General features: G+C 54.3%; 7 protein-coding genes across 7 annotated transcripts in view; 4 read left to right on the top strand and 3 right to left on the bottom strand.

Annotated features, from left to right (window-relative positions):
* Positions 1–71, bottom strand: part of BU25DRAFT_91440 (glycosyltransferase family 25 protein) — a 1780-nt gene extending 1709 nt beyond the window's left edge. Inside the window, exon 1 of the mRNA XM_033712236.1 lies at positions 46–71. The gene's annotated coding sequence lies outside the window, so the exon portion shown is untranslated. The remainder of the gene's footprint in view (positions 1–45) is intronic.
* An 822-nt stretch (positions 72–893) lies between these two features.
* Positions 894–4256, top strand: BU25DRAFT_411570 (uncharacterized protein). The gene is made up of 2 exons (XM_033706585.1): positions 894–2131; positions 2184–4256. Exons 1-2 carry the CDS (start codon positions 1016–1018, stop codon positions 3948–3950), a joined length of 2883 nt encoding a protein of 960 aa, XP_033560789.1. The 5' UTR covers positions 894–1015; the 3' UTR covers positions 3951–4256.
* A 556-nt stretch (positions 4257–4812) lies between these two features.
* On the top strand, positions 4813–7547 carry BU25DRAFT_491948 (glycosyltransferase family 3 protein). The gene is made up of 4 exons (XM_033711603.1): positions 4813–5187; positions 5246–5343; positions 5398–7229; positions 7280–7547. The coding sequence occupies exons 1-4, from the start codon at positions 5118–5120 to the stop codon at positions 7392–7394; spliced, it is 2115 nt and encodes a 704-aa protein (XP_033560790.1). The 5' UTR covers positions 4813–5117; the 3' UTR covers positions 7395–7547.
* Positions 7548–7930: 383 nt separating this feature from the next.
* Positions 7931–11087, top strand: BU25DRAFT_411572 (high affinity potassium transport protein). Its single transcript, XM_033706586.1, has 4 exons — positions 7931–8310; positions 8359–8479; positions 8529–10038; positions 10089–11087. The coding sequence occupies exons 1-4, from the start codon at positions 8208–8210 to the stop codon at positions 10905–10907; spliced, it is 2553 nt and encodes an 850-aa protein (XP_033560791.1). The 5' UTR covers positions 7931–8207; the 3' UTR covers positions 10908–11087.
* BU25DRAFT_411573 (uncharacterized protein) lies at positions 10978–11921 on the bottom strand. The gene is made up of 2 exons (XM_033706587.1): positions 11442–11921; positions 10978–11338 (listed from the first exon to the last, which is right to left on the bottom strand). Exons 1-2 carry the CDS (start codon positions 11726–11728, stop codon positions 11158–11160), a joined length of 468 nt encoding a protein of 155 aa, XP_033560792.1. The 5' UTR covers positions 11729–11921; the 3' UTR covers positions 10978–11157.
* A 117-nt stretch (positions 11922–12038) lies between these two features.
* Positions 12039–12866, top strand: BU25DRAFT_394612 (thymidylate kinase; the record flags this gene model as incomplete). Its single annotated transcript, XM_033704748.1, has 3 exons — positions 12039–12184; positions 12238–12346; positions 12458–12866. Exons 1-3 carry the CDS (start codon positions 12061–12063, stop codon positions 12864–12866), a joined length of 642 nt encoding a protein of 213 aa, XP_033560793.1. The 5' UTR covers positions 12039–12060.
* A 102-nt stretch (positions 12867–12968) lies between these two features.
* On the bottom strand, positions 12969–14241 carry BU25DRAFT_394616 (structure-specific endonuclease subunit SLX1; the record flags this gene model as incomplete). The annotated part of the gene is made up of 1 exon (XM_033704749.1): positions 12969–14241. Exon 1 carries the CDS (start codon positions 14055–14057, stop codon positions 12969–12971), a length of 1089 nt encoding a protein of 362 aa, XP_033560794.1. The 5' UTR covers positions 14058–14241.
* Between the last annotated feature and the right edge of the window lie 269 nt (positions 14242–14510).

A 14510-nucleotide genomic window follows, 5' to 3' on the forward strand; every position in this document is an offset into this window, starting at 1 on the left:
AGAGGAACAGCTTTGAAAAATCGAGAGGAACAGCTTTGAAAAATCGAGAGGAACAGCTTTGAAAAATCAAGAAGAAAGCAGCACTGTATCTCACGGCTCTATGGATTTGCTGAACTCGGCCCAGATGCATTTTGTTTGTATTCATACCCATGCTATTCGTCCAACTCTTCGTTCATTGTCTGAGCAGGTTTTGTGGACTCGCAGACACCACTGTTAGGCCCAATGATCGCGTCTTCAGTGGCAGGCGCATCTCGACGTCAACATTGTCTGATGAAGTGAAAACGGAGATAGTTGTGCAAGCCAACAAGCAGGTAAGCTGCGATGTGTTGGCAACGCACTCAAGGACACGACGCGTATTCGTATGACCCATGGCGTTGTCCACCAACAGCTCTCATTTCCTCCGTTCCGATCGAAGGTCCAGTCAAACACCACCACTTTAGTCCTCCGTGGCCTCCACCTCTTTGATAGGCCACAATCACCGGCTAGCCAAGCACAACTCGTTTGATTCTGCTCAGCCGTGGCTGGGTTACCAAGCTGCTCTTTTCGAAGGGTCAGAGGCAGATCATGGGGAGAACCTTGCTGTATTGCTATCTGCAACAAGTCTCATCTCGTGGCCACAGCAGTCCCTGGTCATAAATGTGTGCGGGGAAGAAGTTATGGCGCTCGTGGCGATGTGAAATAGGCTCGTTTCACGATGTCGTTCAGGAGAGGTCTTACAACCAGGCTAGCACTAGCCAGAGAAAGAGGGGTCCACTGGCTATTTTCAGGCCGGCAAGGTCGAGCCGCCTTGACGCTTCCTCCTGAAATGAGTGGCATGTAAAGCAATGCGCCGTCCACCTGGTGTTTGGTATAATTTATTGAATAGAAGCCGTTTACCCGCTTGCACCTGCCCTCGCTGATCTTGAACACTTGACTACCTCCAGGGCTCCATGGGCGACTGTACAGCAGCTAATGCACTATCGAGCCCCTTGCATACCACACACTCAGGAACGCAGATGCACATTTGTCGCACAGCATGGCAAGCGACATAACAGAGCCGCCGACTGCGGCGCCACAGAAAATGTCACGTTACCGCAGTGTGAGACGCGCGCAGGAGCAGCAGGCGCAACAATCGCAGCAGCATTCCATACCTCCAATGCCCCCGGTACCCGCCATGCCCGAGCTGCATACTTCTGGAGGTGATCAGTGCGAAGCGCCCAATAGCAACATAGGCAGAAGCATGAGCCGTTACCACCGCCGTCCTCCCACCACGCACGCGACCAGTCCCAACGCACCGCCTCTACGCTCTAACACCGCTCCACAAGCCCCTCCACTACCCCAGACCGCGCTACCACCCTCCTCTTCTGCCCGTCACCGCGCCTTGAGCACACCGCAGCAGCCGTCAAACACCGCAAACAATGCCCAGCCCCGCCCGCGGACCGCCAAACACCGCGCAGAAGCTACGCCTCCTCTCCCTAGAGACGCTCGACAGCAGGTGCAGCAGCAGCAGTATGAAGACCCACGGGTGGTCCTGCAGAAAGAGAGGGAGCGCCAGCGGCTCCTGAAGGAGAAGATGGAGGCCGAGGCACGCGCACAGAAGGAAGCCAAGCTAGCTGAGATTGAGCGGCTAGAGAAGCTGCGACAGGAAGAAGAAGAGGCAGCCCGGCTGGAAGCTGAACGCGTAGCTGAAGCTGCCGAAGCGCTGCGACTACAAAGGGAAGAGGAGAAGGCCGAAAAAGAACGCGGGAAGAAGCTGCGCAAAGCTGAGGCACAGAAAATGATCGAGCAGAAGAAGGAGGAGGAGCGCAGAGCGAAGCTGGAGAAGGAGAACAGAGCACGTCTGGCGGAGAAGTCGCGTACGTTTTTGTCGCAGTCGTCGGGCTCGCCCCCAGTATCACCTCCACGGCAGGAGGGTTTCGGGCTGTTCAAGCGGCGGAAAGATGAAGGCTTGTCGCTCTCAAGTGACGAACGCCCTACTACTGACAGACCTCGAACTGCGAGGCAGAACAGCTCCAACGAACAGTCGGACGCCAGACCTCGCACAGCCAGACAACCAAGCAGCAGCAATCAGCCGGAAGCCATTTTGTCTGGGGGCGGCGGCGCTGTTCTCGGTATCGACGCTCCAACCTCGGCGGTAAATGGCGGCGAAAGGGTCCGTTTTCATGTTCCTCCCTTGATGTATAGCACACTAACAGGCATGCCAGCGTGTTACAGTCGTATACAACAAGAAGCGCATCCAGCTACCGGTCACACCGACGACCACTTCGCTCGACCTTTTCAAATCAGCCGACCTTATTCTCACAGACACGGTTCCAGTTCGAACGGCTGTGGCAATGGAATGGTTCAAGAAGGTGGACATCAAGCGACCACTACGCAACTACGAGTACGTCCGTGACGTGATGAACTCCTGGGACTTTGACGATCAGAACGAGCTCATCATCGTTGACTCATTGGACGGAGGCATCGACCAAGACGAACTGCTTTCCTATGGAGTACCAGACAAGAGGCCCGAGGGCGTGTCATGCATGATGAATTACTCGTCGAGACCTGGCAAGTGGGCGAAACGCTACTTCCTTCTACGACCAGACGGCCAACTTGTCACCGCCAAGAACGAGAAAGCGAGGGATCAGGAGAACGTGTGCCATCTCACTGACTACGACATCTACCACGTCACACAGGCGAAAATTGCGAGAGTAAAACCACCGAAGAAAATTTGCTTTGCTGTTAAGAGTTTACAGAAATCCAACATCTTCGCAGACGAGTCGCAGTACGTCCATTTCTTCTGCACCAACGACAAGGACATCGCAAATACATTCTGGAAGGCTCTGCAAGTCTGGCGAAGCTGGCATCTCAAACATGAGAAGGGTGAAGGTCTGAAGAAGTCACCAGGAACGAAGAGAGTACTGGACAGCGCTGGACCTGGCATATTACCTGGAGCATCATCACACAGCCGCGGCGATTCAGTGGGGTCGCACTACCAGTTGGGTGCATTTACGTCACTTATTGACATGAGTGATTTCAACAAGAAATTGGACGAGATCGAAGTCCACAAGCCGGGAGAATACCCAGACGATGCACCGCTTTCGAAGTTGGGTGGTGCGCAAGCTATGCATGCTCGAAGGCGATCTGTTCGAGCCAAGCAACCACCGCCTCTCAGTCGCGGTCTTGCTGCGCTTGCAACGAACAATGCCCCCGAAGACAACAGTCGCCAAAATTCCATCACGCAGAGTTACAGATCGCAAGACGAGGAAACATTCGCCGCTGGTGGGCTTCTCGGTCGGACCTACACAACTCGCCAAAAGGCAGCGCAAGACCGCGAGCAGAAGCAGAATGGTGCTTTCACGGAGGGACCTTCACTAATTAGCAACATGGATCACATGGCTGCACAGGGCGGATCTGGTCTTAATCGCAGCTCTTCCACGCGAAGCAATCATCACAGGAGGACATCGAGCGACATTCGACGCACTGCGTCCAAGCGTATTCCTGGGATGCCACAGCCTCTGGTCGACCTGACACCGCAGTACCGCCCTCCACCCCAGTTCGCCAAGCAAGGCAAAGGCTACAATCCCGGGGCTGGCGCAGGTCCACTTGTAGAAAGCGCGACTTCGATGGAAGAAGCTATCCAAGTTCCTTCATCTACAGACTGGCGCGCTCGAGCTCGTCCAGTCTATGCTCCCCAGCCAAACGAGCGGACTAAGTCGCTGAAGGGTCGCGGCGAGCCATTGGCAGCCCACACCTTCAATAACCACAGCGGCGCACCACAAGACGACAGGGAGGCCTTCACCGGTGGATTGTTGTCGCAAGCCAGCTATGCTCAAGGGAATGCAAAGGTCGGTCGAGGAGTCATGGACGGTTCGAAGGCACGTGGTCCCATGCTGGATTTCGGGGACGAGAAACAGTTTCAGTCAGGCAGTCTGCTGGCGAACATCGGAAGCACAAATGCGCCTGTCATCGATCGATCAGGCAGATAGCGTTTGGCTGATCAACGTGTGGACGGCAGGAGGAGGAGTAATGGGTAGAAGACGGATCGGTGTCATTCTTAGCATTTCAGGAGTTCGATATCCCGAGTAATGGTGTTTGGGGGCCTCCGGGATTTGGTTGTCGCTGTTTGTGTTGGGATCGTATTCGCGTCCGTTGTTTTACAGGTTACAGCGCATTGATGAAGTTTGGGAGCTGTTAAGGCTGACGAAGCTCTCCATGCGGGTGGATTTTCGGCCTGCATTATGTACCAGTCCACATCCCCCCCCCCCCGTTTTCACAGAATTAATGCAAATGCCAATTACCAGATTTCGCTAGCTACCCGACGCGCTACGATAGCTGGAGCTGATTTCTTCATGTGGCCCACCTCCAGTCTCCACAGCTCCACTCGCTTTGAGGCGGAGAGCGTCTGCCAATGCCAAACGTCCACCCCGACCCCGCATCGTTGGTGGTATGACGGAGCCATGCAGGCGTACAGCTCTGCAGACATTGGCTGGACGCTCGTTAGGTTTGCGCGTGTGGTGTTTTCGAGATGGGCGAACCGCTGAAGATGAAGTGCACCCCACCCCGGCTTTGTCGGTCCTTTCTCCGCTTTCATCCCCACTGGCAGTTTGTTGAGCTGTTGGCGACAAACCCTGCTCGAGACTGCACCACATCACTAAACCCCACGGGCCGCGGTGAAAGGAAAGATTGCTTGCTTGGGCTGGTGTTTGTCTCGCTGTGGAGTGTGTGGAGGTGGAGTTCGCGTAGCAGCAGAGCAATCAAATCTCATTGGGCAATGCAGTCAAACGATCTCGTGAATGATGTCAGACTAGCAGCTTGGGCCCGAAGGAACGCCAATAATCCCCAACCTCTCTCGCGAACGGCAGACGGCACTGAGCAGCTCAATGCATCGTGTTCTCCCTCGTTTGCTCTTCTAATCCTGGAGACGACACTGCATTCTCCCCCTGCAAATCCGACTGTGGCTCCTCAACGTGTACGGCACGGCTAGATCGATCCCAACACTAAGGAGTGCACGCGCTTGTCTAGTGCCGCCCGCAGTAGCTCGACCAGCCTCGAGCTCGAAGCTCACCAGCTAGTCCCGAGATTCTCTTTCAGCTTTGCCCTCAAAACCACGGCGCAGCCCGTCACACCTCACGCCCACATTCCTCGCAGACGCAATGGCAACGGAAACGAGAGACGTCAGCAACCACATCCTCTTTGAGGTCGCGACCGAGGTCGCCAACAGAGGTATGAGAGCTGCTGGAGAGCTCACCACCCCACGCTTCATCTACTGACTTGCACGCAGTTGGTGGCATCTACTCTGTCCTCAAGTCTAAAGCTCAGGTTACCACAGCCGAGTATGGCGCAGCATACACCCTGTTGGGCCCATGGAACAGGGCTTCGGTATGCGCAATCATAGCCAATGCACAGTCACCCTTCCACTAACTAGCAAACCAGGCGCAAGTCGAAGTCGAACCCATAGAGCCCAAGGACCCCGCTCTGCTAGCCACCATCAAGTCCATGGACGAGCGTGGCATCAAGACGTTGTACGGACGCTGGCTTATTGACGGGGCTCCTCGCGTGCTCCTGTTCGACACAGGCACAGGTTACAGGTGGCTTGACGAGTGGAAGGGCGACCTGTGGTCCTCAGCCGGCATTCCCTCCCCTCCAGGCGACTCCGAGACTAACGAGGCCATCGTGTTCGGCTACCTCATTGCATGGTTCCTGGGCGAGTATACATTCCACGAGAAGAAGCGCGCTATCATCGTGCAATTCCACGAATGGCTCGCTGGTGTGGCCGTGCCGCTTTGCAAGAAGCGCCGCATTGATGTGACCACAATCTTCACGACCCACGCCACGCTTCTTGGTCGCTACCTGTGCGCTGGTTCGGTCGATTTCTACAACAACCTCCAATACTTCGATGTCGATGCTGAGGCTGGAAAGCGTGGTATATACCACCGCTACTGCATAGAACGCGCAGCAACACACGCGGCTGATGTATTCACGACTGTTTCTCACATTACCGCATATGAGAGCGAGCATCTTTTGAAGCGCAAGCCGGACGGTGTTCTGCCCAACGGTCTGAATGTCAAGAAGTTCTCGGCTACTCACGAGTTCCAGAACCTGCACCAACAGTCCAAGGTCAAGATCAACGACTTCATTCGAGGTCACTTCTACGGCCACAACGATTTCGACCCTGAAAACACTCTCTACTTCTTCACTGCCGGACGATACGAATACCGAAACAAGGGTGTGGACATGTTCATCGAGTCGTTGGCGCGATTGAACCACAAGATGAAGAGCGAAAACTCGAACATGACAGTTGTGGCTTTCATCATTCTGCCTGCGCAGACTACCTCCCTGTCTGTCGATTCGCTGAAAGGACAGGCCGTCATCAAGTCTCTGCACGACACTGTCGATAACATTGCTGGAAACGTAGCCAAGAAGCTGTTCGAGCGCTCATTGACCTGGACCGAGGGTCAGGAGCTGCCCGAGGATAAGGAGCTGCTTTCGCCTCAGGACAAGATTCTGCTTCGTCGCCGATTGTACGCTATGAAGAGGCACAACCTGCCACCCATCGTTACCCACAACATGGCGAACGACTCAGAGGACCCGGTCTTGAACCAGCTGCGAAGATGCCAGCTCTTCAACCACCCCTCAGATCGCGTCAAGGTCGTGTTCCACCCTGAGTTTTTAAACTCTGCCAACCCCGTCCTTCCTCTCGACTACGACGACTTCGTTCGCGGAACGCACCTTGGTGTGTTCTCATCCTACTATGAGCCGTGGGGCTACACACCCGCCGAATGCACGGTCATGGGTGTTCCTAGCATCACAACCAACCTGTCAGGTTTTGGCTGCTACATGGAGGAGCTGATCGAGAACGCCCAAGATTACGGTATCTACATCGTCGATCGCAGGATGAAGGGCGTAGATGACTCGGTCAACCAGCTGGTGGACTACATGTTCGACTTCACAAAGAAGAGCAAGCGCCAGCGCATCAACCAGCGTAACCGAACAGAGCGTTTGAGCGATCTGCTCGACTGGAAGCGAATGGGCATGGAATACGTCAAGGCCCGACAACTGGCGCTCAGGAGGGCATACCCCAACGCATACGAGGACGATGACGAGCCCGACTTCTTCAGCTCTAACGAGGCTAAGATCTCGCGGCCGTTGTCAGAGCCTGGGTCTCCACGAGACCGCTCGGGTATGATGACTCCTGGAGACTTTGCCTCGCTGCAGGAGGGCCGTGAGGGCCTCAGCACTGAGGACTATATTGCGTGGAAGCTTCCGTAAGTACACATCTGACCACTGGGCATAACAGTTACTGACATGATCGTAGTGAGGAAGAAGAGACCGACGAAGTCTTCCAGTTCCCGCTCACCCTCAAACCCAAGAAGGGCACAGGCTCAGGAGCCGTAACACCAACGCTCGAGAAGGCCAATGGCACAGACTAAGGATGTATAATGGAGGAGCAGAAGTGCGAGACGTTGCATTGTCCATCATCTACTATTTCCTTTAAGTCTTTCACACCATCATTACTGCATGAAGGGAATCCCCGCGACGCGTTACGATGTACTATCAGATCTGTCAATACTAAGTCGGTGCCTCTGAACCTTATCTCTTTGCCGGTGCCCGCGGATGCTTCCGCGATTATTCTCGAATGATGTGAAACTCGTACGGACCGGCTACAGCTGTCAGCCGAAACTGTTGCGCTATGGATCTGCAGTCAGGGCGGATGTGTGCAGTGACTTGGTAGCGAGGCGCAGCGGCTTGGTTGCAGGAGATAAGAAGCACTCCTTCCGAATGCAGGCCGTGCGTCTCTTGTGTTTCAGGATTCGGTGCTTGTCGGTGCTTGATTGGCGGCGTTCCCTTTGGGGCAGTGCATTCGCGTGGTCCAGGGATGCGCAACAAAGCTCCGAGGCAGAACAATTCCCGGAATTTGCGGTGACGACAAGTGTGAGATTCGAGACCGCATCCCGCACAGCGCTCACTCACTCGACTACAGCCCACCCTAGACCCGCTCTACTTTTCTCCCAACTGCCTCTTTTCCCCGGTCGCCATGCACACACACCCACTTTTGTGTCTTTCACGCTGCACGCTACTCGGGTCGGTCCGTTGGGTTCTTGGCTGAAGGCGCTGACTGCCGGGGCCATCTCCTGGATCTTTGATATCTGCAGCTCCGTCGCCTCCCCCAACCTCTGAGATTGCTTACCTGCGCGCGCACAATCGACACCACCTGAAGGCCGATGGGCGGAGCGGTTGCCAACATGTTCGCCGGTTATATCATGGCCTCGGGCCGTTGGGTTAGAGAGCACACGCCCAGTATCCTGGCAGTGTTCAGGCCCAGGTTAAACTTCATAACGCTGCATTGTATGTAGGGCGCTGAAGATATATGGGGTGAAAACTGACTGGAAGCAGACACATATCTCCTCGCCATGACCCTCATTGGCTCGGTCATCTTGTACGGCCCCAGGAACATGGACTACATCGATGCGCTCTTCTTTGCGAGTGGTGCCGCAACACAGAGTGGGCTGAATACGTGCGTCAAAGTCGAAGCCTTGTGGGCCAATGGCTGACTTGTTTTCCAGTATCGATGTCAATACACTATACCTATACCAGCAAGTCGCGATTATGCTCATAACCTGCATCTGCACCCCGATCTTCATAAACACATTCGTCGTCTTCATCCGCCTGTACTGGTTCGAGAAGCGCTTCCAAAGCGTGGTCCTCGAAGCCCGCAGCATGCGCGCCACACGCACCCGCACGCTTTCAAGGCGGAAAAGTGAGATAAAGGCAGAGCAGGAGAGGGTTATGGGCGACGAGGAGCGCGGCGTGGGCAATCGCCGGATCGAAATCATGCGAAGTGCTAGTGGACATGCCGAGGGCGGGGTGATCGCGGACGAACACGCATTCCAGGATACCAACGGCAATGCCGGTGTTGGCAAACGCAAACCTTTGCATTCAGGCGATGACGAAGACATCGACCCGCTCGAGCGACCGAAGACCCCTGTCCACACTAACTCGAACATTATGTGGGCGGACAATGTCAAGACCCCAGTACGACGGCGCGAGTCGGATGCAATTGATTCACCCGCAGACCGGCTGCCCGGACCAGACAAGGAGAAGAGCATTGCGTTCGTAGAGAGCCAGCGGAATAGGCATCCGAAAGAGGGCACTCTCCGCATTCCAGGACCGCGAGATTTCGATCGAGGACTGGTACCAGAACGAGTCACAGATGGGCTGAGCCGGGAGGTGACTCGCGCATCACACGAGGACGATGACCATCGACCTTCGAGACGGCGATCTCGCTCCATGAGTGTCGGGGAAGCGAATGGAGACGCGCCCAGATTCAAGAACCACATCACCTTTGACGGCCCTCAGCGGCCGACCACTGGTGCTTCGGTATACAGAAAACCGGATCCTGATGCACCCAACTCCAACATGCATCTTCGCAACCGATCGAGATCGCGAACAATCGCCAGCCTCTTTACCAAGGACAAAGAGGAAGAAGAGGATCCCATGCCATATCTTAGTTGGGCACCTACAATAGGACGTAACTCGAACTTCGTCGATTTGACAGAAGATCAGCGGGAGGAGCTGGGAGGTATCGAGTACCGTGCGCTGAAGCTACTGGCTGTCATCCTTGTCGCCTACTTCGTTGGCTTCCACCTTCTCGGCATGGTCTGCCTCACACCTTGGATCACACGGGACGCGCACTACACTTCAGTAGTCGAGGATGTGAACGTCAGCCCCGTCTGGTGGGGGTTTTTCACGCCAGCATCGATGTTCAACGATCTCGGCTTCACGTTGACCCCGGACTCGATGGTGTCGTTTCAGTTCGCTGTTCTGCCCCTGCTGTTGGGTACATTCCTTATCATCATTGGAAACACCGGCTTTCCCTGCATGCTCCGGTTCGTAATCTGGCTCACCTCCAAATTCGTGCCCAAGGGAAGCGGTGTCTGGGAAGAGTTGCGCTTCCTTCTTGATCACCCTCGTCGGTGCTTTACGCTGCTCTTTCCCAGCAAGGCTAACTGGTGGCTCTTTGGCGTGCTTGTCGGTCTGAACGGTCTGGATCTGATCTTCTTCATCATTCTCGATGTAAGTCCAACTTTTACCTTCTTGCCCGGCCATGACTGACCCCCATACAGCTCAACGATCCGACCGTCACAGTCCTCCCGCCAGTTTTCCGCTTTCTCGATGGTCTCTTCCAAGCCGCGGCAACCCGCACCGCCGGATTCGCCGTCGTCAACATTGCCGACCTCCACCCCGCCATCCAAGTCAGCTACCTGATCATGATGTACATCTCCATCTTCCCGATCGCCATGTCCATGCGCCAGACCAACGTCTACGAAGAGAAATCTCTCGGCGTCTGGGCCGACGACGACGACGATGCGCACTCCAGCTACCTCGGCCACCACTTGCGTCGCCAACTCTCCTTCGATCTGTGGTTCGTCTTCTTGGGTTTCTTCCTCATCGCCATTGTCGAAGGAAGTCGCTTGGAGGACACAAACGACTATGCTTTCACCCTCTTCTCCGTGCTCTTCGAAATCGTCTCCGCGTATGGAACGGTCGGGCTCAGCTTGGGTTACCCGGGCGTCAACACCTCGTTCTCGGGGCAAATGAAGACGCTGTCTAAACTCATCATCATCGCTATGCAGATCCGTGGTCGACATCGTGGCTTGCCATACGCACTTGACCGCGCTATTCTTCTGCCTTCCGAATCTCTGCATCAGAAAGAGAATGAGGATGCGACCAGGCGGATGAATATGCGCAGGAATAGCGCGGCGGTGGGCGCGTTTGATGCGCCTGAGGCGCTGACACGGCAGGGTACGGGTCTAAGTAGGAGAAGTAGTATGTCTTCTCAGAGACCGACTGCGGCGGATCGGTTTAAGCCGAAGCAGTTCAAACGCATTTTGTCTGGGGCTTTCAGTGCTGGGCCTACGGCACCGAGGCACAAGGAACACTAAAAAACATCCATGGCACTCAGGTTATACGGGGCATCTGGGGCAGTGTATATAGATTTGTAGCGTTTTTGCGTTTCTTATAGTGTATATCGATCAGTGCGTATAGATACATGAGGCGTAGCCACGTAGGCTGTATAATGCAATATGGGCTCAATTGTGTGAGCATGTTCAATGAGCAAACAGTTGCATGCTTCAAATATCCCGATACCTTGCCATCTTTCCAAGAATGCAGTAAATAAAGATACGAGCCCACTCAGCTGGACCCAACACCCCGATATATGCCTCCCATCCCCTCCCACGCGTCATCCCCATCGTCCTGCAACCCGCTCTCCGCAATCCTCGACAACACCCTCTGCACGCCCCCACTCACCTTCTCGCCTTCCATCCTCACCCCATCATGCCAGACTAGTGCATCTTGCACCCGATCATTGAACCTGTCTTGCGTCAGCCCGCTGCTCCACAAGTACCAAAGCCACGCTTCCAAACTCGAACTCTGAGTCCTCAGGAAACCTCAATGTGGACTGTAAAATAACTCACCACATAAGCGTAGGCACAAACGTGATATCCAGCTCCTCGGCTATCTTGGGCAGAGAATACACATCTAGGCTGTATACACCTTGGACTTCCAGGTTCTTGATGTCCGGGAGCCGCTTGGTGAGTTGGTTGATGAGGATCCGTGATGTCTTGTCCTCGGGCCAGAAACATGCTAGGATAATTTTGCCAGTTGCGTTCTTGACGTAGGTTTCGTACGCCAGCTCGTCCGGGATGGGTATGACTTCTGTTTGGTAGGAGACGATTTGCGCAGTGATGGGGTCGCGGGGCATGGCGGAGGGTTGGAGGTGTGTCGATATCCAATAGTCGGGGAGGTCCGTTTAGATCGGCTGTTGGAGTAGATGTTGTTGTGTAGCCGATGTTAGACCGGCTTGTCCAGGAGATACGAGCAGTTGAATTCTCTTGCGTAGATGGAATTACTGTGTATGCGGGAGTAGGAATATGATTGTAAAAGTAGTGTTGGTCGATGGTCAAGTGACGGATGCTTAGGATGTAAGAAGCGAAACAAGCTTCCCACTAGTGTGGCGCGCTAGCAGCCCTATCCGCTACTTCACAACGATCCGTCTTCTAATCACCAATCATCACATTGCACTTTCCTAAAACGATGGCACGAGGCAAGTTGATCGTCTTTGAGGGCCTCGACCGAGCAGGCAAGACGACACAATGTCAGATGCTCGTTGAGGCGCTGAAGAAGGATGGAGAAAAGGTGACATTTATGCGATTCCCAGGTACGCACCTGCGTCGTATTGATATACAAGAGGAGTGCTGATTTGGAGTATAGATAGAACAACGCCAATTGGACAAATGATAAACAGCTACTTGAGCGGAGAGAGTGAGCAGGAAGATCATGTTATTCATCTGCTCTTCAGCGCAAATCGGTGGGAAGCCGTGTGAGCCTCTCCGACTTCCATCCTCAAGCTTTTCTCAAATTTTTCCTACTCTCGTTCCCTATTCTGTCTTGAGCATTCTATTACACAGATCTTCCTGACCCACCTCTACAGCCCCAAGATCCTCGAAGCAATCAATTCCGGCACTACAGTGATCATCGACCGCTACTACTACTCCGGCATCGTCTACTCTGCCGCCAAACAGAACCCTAGTATGACTTTGGAATGGTGCAGACATCCCGATGTCGGCCTCCCTCGTCCAGACATAGTTGTCTTCCTTCACATCTCACCTGAGGACGCCGCGAAAAGAGGTGGGTATGGGACGGAGAGGTACGAGCAGAAGGCGATGCAAGATCGGGTACGAGAATTATTCAAGGAAGTGAGGCAGAGCAAGGAGGGTGGTGACTTCAATGTCATCGATGCCGGCGGCAGTGTGGAAGAGGTCCAGGAGAGTATCTATGACCTGGCGAAGGGGTTACTTGAGGATGAGAGCGGGCCGTTGAGGACTGTGGGGGAGTGGTGAGCAGTGGATAATTCTCGAAAGCAGCCTCATTTTCAGGTTGAATGTTTGATCTGACTACACAATCCAATGGACTCAAAAAAAGCCGCGGAGACATGACATGCGTTATCCAGACGGACTTTCAGGTATCTCTGCGTCCGACTCATCCACATCTTTCATCCACGTCTCGTCAAGATCCTCGTCTTCCTCATCGATTCCCTCTTCGACGTCCTGCGTATCCGTTTTCTTCTTCCGTTTTGGCTTGAACAGGGCGGCGATCACTTCTTCGCCGTATGTGCGCAGGCTAAGCTCCTTCATCAATGTGGACCACTTGAGGTTGGTGCAACAACCCGGACATGAGCCTTTTATAGGGACCAAAGCACCCTCCGAATCGTCGTCTTCGAAAAGGAACCTCTTCGATAGACACGCCAAATGAGAAACTGCGTTGCATGTCTCGACAGGACAAACAACGACCATGGTGGATGAGCTATCAACGCTCTTCTTGCAAACCCCACAAGTATGCCTTGCTCCGTCTCCTAGAGCTTTCATGGATTTCTCAACGTACGGCTTGCAGTCTTCATACGCAACTGGAATATTCCGTATAATATCAGGAATATAGTGCGACCCAACTTCCGCCCAGATCTCCGGCGCAAGCTTCGGAATCTCAGCAGGCGTAACCTGAATAGTAACACTCTCCCTCAAACTCTGTGCCATCTTCGCAGTATGTCTCTCCCACTGCTTAAACACATCCGGCGCAAAGAACCTTAGATGCAGCGGCCATCTCCGGAAGCTGTCCACCCCAAGCAGATGATGCAAGTTCTTCAGTCTCGCTTCCAACGACATCGGCGGCCTCTTTCTCCGTCTAGTTGCGACAGGTGCAGCCTTCTTGCCTTTTTGCAGCTCCACGGCACGGGCGTCCCTAACGTCCCGGTCGATGTGTCTGGTCATATGCGTGTTTTGCCACGCCCATTCGAATTGTAACGCAGCAAAGTGTGACGGGAAGCCAGTGACGATGCACGTCATCTCCCACGGCCGCCTTCCCTGCATCGCGGTGCGCTTTGCGCCGCCCTTGCTCGTGCCATTGTGTTGGCCGAGGCGGCGTGCAGGGTTGGGTGTGCTGCCAATGTAGTATGATTTGCGGTTCTTTGAGCGCAGGAGATAGCAGCAGTAGAAAGCCGGGATGGGTTTGCTTTCGATTTTCAGCAGTTCGGCCATCTGTTCCCCCCGATCGTGAGTTGATGTGCTGGTGATGTGTTGATCGGCTGGCCTAATGCGGACATGCAGCTGCCGGGATTGGAAGGAGGTCCTTGCTGATTGGCTGTGGGCCTGAGGCTCGAGAACGTCGCGAGGCGGACACCCTTGCTGCTGCTGACCGCAGGTCGATGTTGGCACAGCTAGTTCGATCTTGAGATGCAGATGATACGCTGATACCAGGCACGCAGGTTCAACAGTATGCCTTCACGCTCTGACGAGTTTTTGAAGGGATAATCAACGTCTGTTGTGTGATGTAACAGGGTGGCGAAAGGAGTTTCTTTTGGAGTGGTCCGAGGCTGCAAAGCTGCAAGCGAGGAGGCGCCTCAGATTTCTGAAGGTTATAGTGTGATGGATGGTCTGATACTGGTGCTATAGTGGTAGAGGGCGTTGCGCTGCTGTGCATACTTGGATCTG

This window comes from Macroventuria anomochaeta (genome assembly GCF_010093625.1).
Source record: "Macroventuria anomochaeta strain CBS 525.71 unplaced genomic scaffold BU25scaffold_20, whole genome shotgun sequence".
In the NCBI taxonomy this organism is placed as follows: domain Eukaryota; kingdom Fungi; phylum Ascomycota; class Dothideomycetes; order Pleosporales; family Didymellaceae; genus Macroventuria; species Macroventuria anomochaeta.